This window comes from Schistocerca americana, chromosome X (assembly GCF_021461395.2).
Source record: "Schistocerca americana isolate TAMUIC-IGC-003095 chromosome X, iqSchAmer2.1, whole genome shotgun sequence".
NCBI lineage: Eukaryota > Metazoa > Arthropoda > Insecta > Orthoptera > Acrididae > Schistocerca > Schistocerca americana.
The window spans coordinates 676,572,510-676,584,793 of record NC_060130.1 but is presented as its reverse complement, the minus strand read 5'-3'; the positions used below and the strand labels follow the sequence as shown (position 1 = coordinate 676,584,793).

At 35.9% G+C, this 12,284-nt stretch overlaps 1 protein-coding gene across 1 annotated transcript in view; it reads right to left on the bottom strand.

The window, feature by feature from the left end:
* Positions 1-12,284, bottom strand: part of LOC124556243 (potassium voltage-gated channel unc-103) — a 700,301-nt gene that overhangs the window by 434,535 nt on the left and 253,482 nt on the right. Inside the window, exon 5 of the mRNA XM_047130231.1 lies at positions 230-250. Within this exon, the coding sequence (XP_046986187.1) occupies positions 230-250 (21 nt within the window). The remainder of the gene's footprint in view (positions 1-229; positions 251-12,284) is intronic.

Below are 12,284 nucleotides of genomic sequence, written 5' to 3'. Positions count from 1 at the left end.
ATTGATATTAGTGTTATAATCTTTAAACATATACTACAACAAAATGCGTGAAGCATAGAAAGACTCACCATGCTAGTAAAAGCACACACATTCTGCATCTATTTCCTATTCACACAACTTTCTGGTAGGCAAGCAAATCTGACAGCCCAGAGTTAAGTGGTTAAAATAAACAATGACTATAAATCACTAAATGCAGATAACAGAAACTAAAATAATATTAAAAACTAACCTCATCAGCATCCAAGCCCAACTGCAAAATGTAAGATTCTACTGAAAATAACACACTTAGACAAGAAACTACTGAAGTAAAAGACAGATATCTATAGAACTATGATGAAGGAGAGTTAGACACACTCTTGCTTAGAAAGTACATTTACATACCAAGCACATGAAACACTTAACAGCAACACCACATTAAGTCTGTCATGTCACATTATGCTCACTAACTGTGAAGAAGGAGACACATACAAATGCCAAAAAATTATTACATGCCATTTCTGTTGCCTTATATTTGGGTAAATTCTTAAATGATTAAAAAAAATATAAAAAAATACCCTTCCTCTACCTGTATTTGTATGGAACTATATTAATATCTAATCTCTCAGGTTTTAGCATGTATGCCTATTTCTGAAATAACTCATTGGTTTATTATTCATAAACTGGTGTATAGCCTTTAAACCCTATCATAAAATTTAATAATTAATTAACAGTGTATAAAAATGTATATTTTTTAATACACTATTAATGTTTAGGTAACTGTTGTTATTAGATGGGAAAACACTTTATTCACTGATCTATTACATAGCAGCTGAAGGCCAATTGAGAAAGACAAATGTTGTGGAATCTACAAACATATATCAATGATGTGTCAGTGTACTAAATGTTTGAGATAATGTTATATTTTTGGAATAAAAGTGTAGTTGCATATTCTGTACAAACATTTATTTATTTTTTTATTTATTCTCTTTTCTTATTCTGAAATACTAATGAAATTCCATTTACAATGTATCTTAGGGAAGGAAACCCACAAGGGATGATGGTGGTTAGGGAGGGGGGAATATCATGAGGGAGCACAGCTGGGTGCAAGAAAAGTGGGACTGGAGGAGGGTGAAGTCATAATTTAGCAACCCTAGCATTTTATTAAAGTTTCCTGGAATAATTGTTACTAATAGAATTACTTGTACACAAAACCAAATGTGTTCTCAAGATTTAGATGGAATTTTAATTTCTACCCCATACTTTGGGTGTTTTTATCTGTAGTGACTCTAGTAACACAAAAAGATTTTGTTTACTATATATTTCTGCTACTTTTTCCTATATGACATGAACATTAAATGAAATAACAGAGCAAAATGCATGCATGATGTTTAAACTGATTTACAGCACACACAACTGCAATAACACTTTCCTCTGTCATTACCAATGTGTAATTATGCTCGATCATTGTTGAAAACTTATTAGAAGTATGAATGGATATTTGAAAAATAGTATGTTATGTCATGTCACTTGGTGGTTTTTGTTATTTTATTTTTTCCACCATTTATTCTCTTTCTTATAGCCAAAAAAGTACAAAAGTAATGTATGGTATGATTTGGCCTGAATGAAGTATTTATTAACAATGACGATTTAAGAAAACTGTAAGAATTCAACAGTCGAACACCTGATCAGGTATGTAGGAAATCAGTGAATAAATATTATGAAGTTTGTACATTACCCTTGTTCCTCATATAGTGTGATAGTTGTTGAATTAATTACAGTGTGCATAGGGCCTACCATTTTAAACAGATGTAGACTTCATGAAATCAGTAATAATAAAATTTTACTTGCTCTGTACAGAACTACATTTCTTGAGAAGATACTATGTCCAAAAGTTTTAGTATTTAGTTTATTTTGATGTCTCCTATACCATTGGGGAAAACAGTTAAAGTGTAAAAATAATTATGAATTTTAAGATAATGTATTGCTACAGTCACAGTGGAATTGAGCTCAAAGAATATATTTGAAATTCCTAATTGTGTGATTCATACTGTGTGTATAATCAAAACTACTCTACATCATCATTGGACTATAGACTCCAGAAAGAGAGAAGTATTTGTATGTACTTTCACATTCCATTTTTAAAAAAATTAACCCCAAAGGCTATGCCAGTATACTACAAAAAATAATGGAGAGTACTATCTAACATGAAACTAAAGTGATACTTTATTTGGATGGCATTTAGCAATAGAGATTTGAGAGTAAACACTCCTGAGGGAAATTCATCAGGTGCAGGCCTATTTTCCATAAAAGACCTGCATTAGATTTTTTCTCCAGGAAGAGATGGAAATGAATGTAATAATATTTACTAATTTTGTAACATGAAGCTGGAACTTTTTGGCTAACTCTACTCACAACCATAGAGTGCCTAGTTCAGCAGTAAACACATTAAGATTTGTACTAAACTCATTACACCTGGTACAAAAGTATGTGAAATGATTTAGGAAGTTATGTGTGAACATCCACTAAGTCAAAGAGTAGATTTTCAAAAGAAAACATTGTCCACTTCAAGCTGTATTTTTTTTTTCATTTTTTAGCAGCTATTGGCCAGTTTTGACTGACAAGTCAGAATCAACTACATATACTGGGCAACATGCTGTAGGACCTGTGGCGTGTAAATTAGTCCACGCGTAGAACCACACGTTAACAGTGGCATGGTTTGTATCAAATACAAACAGAAAGACTGTAAAGCATGTGGAAGAACTACATGAACGACAGCTTAAGGACAAACTTAACATCCAATCACATTTTATTGTACATCAATCTCAACTTATAAATTCATTAAATATGATTATGGATGGGACAAGTGTATAAGTTGAGGTTTATACATGATAAAATGTGGTTCTTCAGTGAATGGATGTTATTACTGTCCTTAAAGTGTATCGCACATGGTTCTTCCACATGTTTTACAATTTTTCTGTTCATATTTGATACAGATTATGTCAGTGTTAATGTGTGGTTGCACATGTGGCCAAGTAGATTAATTCACACACAACAACTCCTACAGTATGTAGCATACTGATACTATGTACGAGCTTGAGAATTACCTCTCAGTCAAAACTGACCAATAGAAACTAATAAATGGAAAAATTTATGGTCACAATGGACAATGTTTTCTTTAAAAAAATATATCATGGCTGTGGGCCCTTATACATGACCGCATAATCCACTTCATAAATATGACTGGTGGTGAAAGCAGTATTTATGGGCAAAATCTGGAACCAATGGAGCAGTCAGTGCAGTATAAAGGCTTAAACTAACTAAGGCCAAAGTAAACAGGACAGTGTCAAAGTTAAACAAATATTGTGTACGTCATCTTCTTTGGCACCAATATTATTCTTTCTTGTGCATTTTCTGCTACAAACACTAATGACAACCATCCTCTCCCTCCCCCCCCCCTCTCTCTCTCTCTCTCTCACTCTCTCTCTCTCTCTCTCTTTCTTTCTTTCTTTAGGCCACATTTAGAAGAAAATATGCACCAAGAGAGATCAAAACTTCAACACAAAAATCACAGGCACCTTGTCTTCAAAACCAGCAATGTTTTGGAAAGACCAGCAATGTTTTGGAAAGTACTGACATTGTTGTCATTTCCCATTGTACTTATTCTCAAAATGATTTGACTATGATATTTCACCAAATGAAATTCAAACTGATAGAATGTTGTACATTTTGAAACTGCCAATGAAATTTAAAGAGAACTGCATTTGGTAGTTGTAGATTTATACAAAAGAACCCGAATAGTGGTTTTGAGCTGTAGAAAACAGATGTTATCACTTTCATACTTTTCAGAAGACTACTATATTTTGAAAATGAAGGTAATCACATGAAGCAACTGAGTACTGCAAACCAGAAATTTCCATTTAATTGATCAAAAGAAGTTACAGATTATATCTCATACATAATGTTTGTAAAACTGGAGACAACAAACAGAACAATTATAAAGGTAATAACGGTCAGTTTAAAAGAATCTGATGTTGTCATCACACAAATATGTCTGTCGAATTACAAGAATGAGGATCCTTATCAATGATGTAATTGCGAACAGAGCAGGCAACTTACATGTGCATGTGGGACATACCTCTTTTTGTGAATTGTTACATCTTCAGTCTATGTCTTCAGCAATGATTCTTGGACATGTCCAAATGGGACAGAATAACACATTATTTGGTATTTCTATTAAAATATTTCCAGTTTTCTTTATCATTTACCGGAAGTTTTGTTTTTTGTTAACTTCATTTTTAAATACACTCATGCTCATAAATTAAGGATAATTGCAGAATGTGATGCCACACAATGTGGCACTGCACAAAACTTGTGCTAATAGCATAGGCACTTAGGGAACACACACAACACAGTTCTGCAAGTCAACGGTATTAGTGATAAGTTGAGAAAATCATCCCGAAACACATGTGCAACAGAATGCCACTACTTCCTTCGCATCTACCCAGACATCAATATGGGATATGATCACCATGCACATGTACACAGGCTGCACAACAGTTTGACATACTCTGGATCAGGTGGTCGAGCAGCTGCTGGGATATCGCTTCCCATTCTTGCACCACTGCCTGTCAGAGCTCCTGAAGTGTGGTAGGGGTTTGAAGACATGCAGAGATACATGACTGAGAGCATCCCAGACGTGCTTCATGGGGTTTAGGTCTGGAGAACAGGCAGGCCACTCCATTCACCTGATATCTTCTGTTTCAAGGTACTCCCCCACGATGGCAGCTTGGTGGGGCCATGCGTTATCATCCATCAAGAGGAAGGTGGGACCCACTGCACCCCTGAAAAGGTGGACATACTGGTGCAAAATGACGTCCCAATACACCTAACTTGTTACAGTTCCTCTGTCAAAGACGTGAAGGGGTGTACATGCACCAATCATAATCCCAATCCACACCATCAAACCACCACCTCCATACAGGTCCCTTTCAAGGACATTAAGGGGTTGGTATCTGGTTCCTGGTTCATGCCAGATGAAAACCCGGCAAGAATCACTGTTCAGACTACACCTGGACTCGTCCGTGAACATAACCTGGGACCACTGTTCCAATGACCATGTAATGTGTTCTTGACACCAGCATTTACGGGCTCTCCTGCGACCAGGTGTCAGTGGACTGCACCTTGCAGTCTCCAGGTGAATAAACCATGTCTGTTCAGTCGTATGTAGACTGTGTGTCTGGAGACAACTGTTCCAGCAGCTGTGGTAAGGTCCTGAGCAAGGCTACTTGCAGTACTTCGTGGCCGTCTGCAGGCACTGATGGTGAGATATCGGTCTTCTTGTGGTGTTTTACAATGTGGGTGTCCCATACTGTAGCACCTGGACACATTTCCTGTCTGCTGGAATCGTTGCCATAATCTTGAGATCACACTTTGTGGCACACAGAGGGCCTGTGCTGCGACCTGCTGTGCTTGACCAGCCTCCAGTCGCCCTAGTATTCTACCCCTCATAACGTCATCAATATGTGTTCTTTGAGCCATTTTCAACGCATAGTCCCCATTAGCACATCTGAAAACATCTGCACTCTTACTCGCTGCACCGTACTCTGACATAAACCAACACACCTCTGCATATGTGGACTGCTGCCAGCGCCACCGTGCGAAGACCGCAGGTCAAATGCACCACGTGGTCATACCCCGAGGTGATTTAAACCCACAAACAGCCCACCAGAGCGTTATTTCACCATGTATCAGCATTATCCTCAATTTATGAGCATGAGTGTATATTTGAAATGGAAGATCTGTAGGAAGTAGTTTATGCACCAGACAATTTTTATAAATTGAGAATAATGGAAGAAGAAGCATTCAGTTTCACTGAAATAAAATATCTAGAGCAGCTGATGCTGAAACAAACTTTTCTCGAAGCGCGAAATTAATTTTCACATTTTTTATCATGGTTCCTGGATTAATATTACTAAACACCATCCATTTAATATGTGCCATGCTACCTAGACTGTTCAGAATAAGTATTAAAAATTTTAATCACTCTGAAATGAACAAAAATATTCTGAAATAATTTTCTTTGATCTGTTTAACATTTTTCCCCTAATAGGTTTTGTATCATTTATTTCAAATTATTCATCATTAATTATTCAAAGAAGATGGTGCTAAACAGTAGTAACATAGATCTGTGATACATTCTAAAGTTTCACAATCATTTCCAAACATTATTATCATGAACAGTCAATGAGTGAAACAAAGACAAACTATCATGTACCAGTATGCCATGCAATGATGCAAAAGAGAGCAAAACATAATCTTAAAATCTGTTGGAGAAAAACAGTATATATATAATTATTTTCATACAAAACAGGTTTTATTTTAAGGCTACTGCCCAATTTTTGGAAGAGGTAACAAGCCTTTGTAAGTTTTCAAATGCATAAACAATTACATCATTCATTAACAATTCTAAATCATTAAGTAGCAAATTATACACAATGTGTTGCAAAACTATCTGTACAAGATTACACAAGAGATACAGAAAACCAGGGCTAGCTCATTTTGGATAGGGACATAAGCCCATCGTCATAGCCACTGGAATTTTGCTATGTGTATGAAACCGTTGGTTTGACATATTCACAATTAATGATCAGATACTAAAGAGGATGCAGTCCTTGGTGTCTGCATTCATGCAGAAAGTTTATGTATGGTGCTAATAAAGTATTTTATAAGGTGTTAATTAGCTGGCATGCATCTGGTGTCACAACTGCCAACAGAAATTGATAAGCACCTGTGAGTGAAATGGCAGTGTATTCCCAACAGATAAGTTTCAAACCAGCAGTTGCTCATGCATGTGCACTCATATTAAAGAGAAAAGGGCTGCATTGAACAAAGATGTGAAGAGAGAGAGGATCTAGCAGTACATGCTTCTGACAAGAAGAAAGTCTTTGATGTTATGAGAGCAGTCCAAGAACAATAATTTAAGTTGTATACAACCCTAAACAGAGCAACACCTGCACACTGTGCAGTTATATTGTTTTCAGTTTTAGTATATAAAAGTGTATGAGGGTGTCAATTATTTCTATCGAAGTATTTCAGACACCAATTCCATAGCAGACTGAAAAGCAGCCTGATACTGTTGCTGAAGTGTTCTACACAAATACAAATTTTTCACATATTGTATTTTCAACCTGAATATTCAATGCATGTATTTTTATGGTTTTTGACAACCATTCATTCTAAATCAACATGTCATTCATGACACTTCTAGACCACATATGTTCACATTATTTTTCTGAAATAAGTCTTACCATAGCTGCTGTATGATTTACCCTTAGAGTCCCAGGAGGCATAACCAGACAGTTAGTTTTGGAAACCAACTGATAAACTGGGATAAACCTATCACTTGGTCACCCACTTTTGAAAGTCTTACACACTTATGTATCACATCATGGAATTTTACATATCAGTCATTTAATATATAAGACACTTAATGAAACACATTGTATAATTTTGCAAATTACTCTTACCACTAAAACTTTGTTAATGTACTTTAACTCAATTAAGGTATTTTTGATCATTGTTTTAACATTGCAGTCTAGGCAGTGATTCTGTTTACCATGTTTGTAAGTAGATCATGTCAATAAAAAAAAATTTCTAGTATTTCACAGGACCCCCAATAACTGCTTTTTTAAGAGTACTACTAAATGACTACATTGGATGCATTCTTCATCTCCTTTAACATTATGTACAGAAAGTTTTGCAACATAGTGTACCGGTACATTATGTTTTGACATGACTTATCACTGGGACTTTAATAAGTAAAAATCTTGCAGTAAATATTTTGAAGAGCTCTAAGTCTTATTTTTCAAAAGAAATAGAGAAAACAAAAAAGGCTGCAACATTAGCCATGTAAAATGTATTACAAAAAGAAAAATGTCTTGTCATAAGTTGGCTGGTGCAAGAAATATTGAGAAAAAAATGATAGACATAAAAAATAGCACAAATGAATGTGTATTTACTGGAATACTTATAATGGATCAGATAATAATTACTGGTGACCTCATTGCTGTATTTTTTTCTGTTACATTACCTATCAATTTCTTTTACCTCAAATATTGATAAGCAATCAGTTTTGAAATGTACTAAGGAAATTCTCATACAAAAGGTCAAACATGAACAGAAACTATATTCATCACATAGGAACACTGCAATAACAATGATTGATATAAAAAATTACAAGTAAATATCATTTTTGAACTAAAAAATGAGAAGAATCATTGCAAAAGTAAAAATAATAGAACGGAAAAAAAGAACTTAAAGTAACTATACTTTCGACTAATATATAACCAATAGTTGTCAGAAACATCCATCACACAGGTCTTAGTCCAATATTTTGTGTGCCTCACCTACACCTGTGTTTTCTAAAAATTTTACTTCCTTTTTCTCCCTTTTATACAAGTTTCTGTTGAATCTGGTTTGTGTAAGAGAGATTCACTTTATTTGTCACACCTTTTCTTTCTTCTCTCTGTTTCATAAGTAAACATTGCTTTATAAGTAGTCAGATTTACTACATGATTTAATATTGTCTATTCACTGTCACAACAATATCATGTTATGCTATGTAAATGAACTAAATAGGCAATAATCATTTGATCACGAGAAAATTTGTTTCAGCCATAAAACAAGCTGTATGAGAATATGTTATAATCTTTTTAAAGTGACAGAAATGGTCATTAAGTGCTCCCCTACTAATATAAGTACTACTTGGAAAGTTCTTGGATGTTGTGGAAACTGTAAACTGAAGATGATGAATATTATGCAGTTTCTGTAACACCATCAAACATAATGCCCCTGATCCTTCCAAGCAGTTATGATGTTGGAAGAACCTCAAACAGCACAACTTAAAAATTGCTAACTTCTTATTAGCATATGAAACTTGAATCACAAATATATTTGGAAATAAGATTTCACATTGTTACATACATATATTACTATAATATACAAAATTTCGCTCTCTGTTGTCTTAAAAAACTACTAAGCAAAATGAAAAACTGTAATTTCGCTTACAATGAATGGCCAAAATTCATAAGGTAGTATTATATTAAATGTGATGTTAATAGTAAACTGGTTCTCCAACAGCCATTAAAACTGTAGTAAAAGGTCTAAGTGGTCACTCTATTTCTGTGTTGGTATTGTTCTGAAGAGTTCCTGATCCAGGTTTCTCTCAAAGGCACCCACAATTGTTCTTGTATAGTTCATTCTGGTAAACTGAGCTTACATGTGTATAATCATCATCTTAAAAATGACAAGCCATAGCCATGAATTCACTGGAGTGTTCATTGAGACACCTGCATCCAACTAAAGAGTAGTGATGCAGCAGTGTCCTGACAAAAAATACACTCTCCATCAGGGTATTCTAATGCAATAAAGGGATGCAGATGGTCTGCATGAATCTCCACAGACCATGCACCTGTCACTGGTCCCTGTAACTGGATAACTGCATCTAATTATGGTCATGTGAACACAACCCACATCATAACTCTGACACCTCCTGCCCAGACACAACTCTGTTGACATACAGAACCCATAGTTTCATGGAGCATATCCCACACTCTAAGATGCTGATCAGCTCAATACAACTGAAACCAGAAATCATCAGACTGTAGTGTTGGCAGTTTGCCAACACTACGCACATTTTTTAAGGGAGGCGGCCATTAAGCATGCAGGCGATTGAGGTCTGAAACAGGAGAAGTAATGAATGCTATAAAGAAAAGTACATAGCTGCTGGAATACTTAACTTTAATCCATTATTTGTATACAGCGTTCTTGATGAGACAATTCATATGATAACTATCAATTGCTAGGGCGCCTTGCTAGGTCGTAGCCATTGACTTAGCTGAAGGCTATTCTAACTATTGGCTCAGCTAATGAGCAATGCTTCGTCCATGTAGTCGCTAGCAAAGTCGTCCGTACAACTGGGGCGAGTGCTAGTCAGTCTCTCGAGACCTGCCTTGTGGTGGCGCTCGGTCTGCGATCCCTGACAGTGGTGACACGCGGGTCCGACATGTACTAATGGACCGCGGCCGATTTAAAGCTACCACCTAGCAAGTGTGGTGTCTGGCGGTGACACCACACAGACTATGCCACATTGTGCCATGGTTGGATGTCCAGGGATTCTGTCCACAAGCCAAAGCCAGTCATTGAGCTTTGCACAGATGTGTCAGCAAAGGGTACATGTTGGTCATTGGGCTCCTGAAGCAAAGCATAGCGTCACATTCTGGCCCAGACTGCCATGTCAGCCTCTGCCAAAGGCATCATTTTGACATTGTATGGAGGGGCACAGGGTCAGCACACCATTCTTCCAGCAATTGTTGTTTTTTTTTTTTAACTCAGAGATGCTACTTCTCAATTAGATAGCTCCTCAATTTGGCCTCAAAAAGTTGAGTGCACCCTGTTTCAGTCCTCCCACGAAGAAAAATCCCTAGCAGTTTGAGAATTGAACCCAGGTCCCCTGCACAGCAGTCAGACACACTGAACACTGAGCTGCTGAAGCTTGTGGGGTAAATTTGTCTCCACAGAATGCGGACAGAAATGGGTTCCTGATGCCCCACATTCAAATTAACAGATTTCTCTCACAGTAGACTGCCAATGGCCCTGTAAAGTTCTTTTGAAATGACATGATACCACAAATGTACCCAAAATACTACTGACCTCAACCTAAATTATTGTGTAATCCTTGATATACAATGATTCATGCATAATGTGGCAATAATCATCCCACATTCAAAATCAGTTAACTCACAATGTGCTGCCATATTCGCTACATACCTGCTTGTAACAAACTTCTCAGGTACTGTATCTACACTCACGCCACATGATGGTAACATACATAGAACATCTTCAAAATGGACATTTCCAGTAAATTTTGGCCACTCTGTTTATAATATTGTTTACATACACTCTTTCTGAATACTGCATAATTTCATGTTTCCTTTATTAACTGTTTTTGTTCTGTTATCTCTGATATGGTCTATAATTATAATGAAAAATGTTATACATACACTGTATTTCTTTAACATTTTATACCTATTTACTTTCTTTCCTTCTTTTTTTTTTTACTGTGATAAGAAGCTCTATCGACTGAATTGATTTAGAATATAAAATCAGGGAATAGAATTGGCATGAGAATGAGAGATGTAAGTGTTAGACATCCTTGTATCTTCATTTTTTCAGCTGAAATTTGATTTCAATCCAATTTCCCCACCCTAAGACAATGTGAGCATCTTGGGCTCTCAGGGACATCGCAGCCTTACACTACGGACAGTGCAGTGGTTTCACAAAAATAATAATTTTGTTTATTTGTTTTCTGGGTAAAGGAATAATTTGTGCACTATTAGTGATATGCAGCAGGCTGGCAAGGTAAGTGTTCTTATTACAGCAGCATAGTAGCTGCCAGTTGAATAATATTACATGAGCCATTTGTTTTCATGCAGTAACGTAAGTATGAACGATAATTTTGTAGAATGAAGGTTCTAACGTAGCAACTATGTTATGTAGTACTGCATAAATATACCCACTCTAATTTGCAATTTTATTTAAAGGCTTCAATAGTAATTTTAATTTTAATTTTAATAATAATAATAATAATAATATAATGTAAGGGATTCACCCAAATTTAAACCAAAGTAATTTGCACCACCAATAAGGTGACGTGAATTAATATATTTTCATTATTAATCAAAGAAAATGTAATTGAGAGTATGAAGAAGGCAGTAGGCAGGCATATGTTGAACAATTGGTATAGAAGGCAATGAGTTATATTGAGTGGGAAGGCGCACTGGTTGATGTGGCCAGATGCAGATGAGAATGCCAGCTGCATGGGAAAATGATAGGTTTCTAGTACCTTCTAGAACAATTTCAGCATAGCAATACCATTCTGGTATCAGAAAGCATGTGGGATTGTGAATGCTGAGGGGAACCCCTCCTCTGTAGAGTTTCAGTGGCAATATTACAAGACATCAGCATATAGAAAAAATAGTCCCACTTATTCTTAACCATTCAAGTTAAGAAAAATATATTTTAAATGAAAACTAAAGCACATAATTGAGGACAGGGCTTAAGAAAATTATCTCCTCTCTTACTATTTTCTTTCATTAGTTTATAAAATGAGTAATGACGTGATTACTGATTGGTGTGGAAGTATGAATAAACTGGTGGGAAGCGTTACTTTTGACATTGGCACTTTTGCTCTGATAGACTGACCCGTATCTGACCACTCTGATGAAATGCTAACATTATTCGGTCAA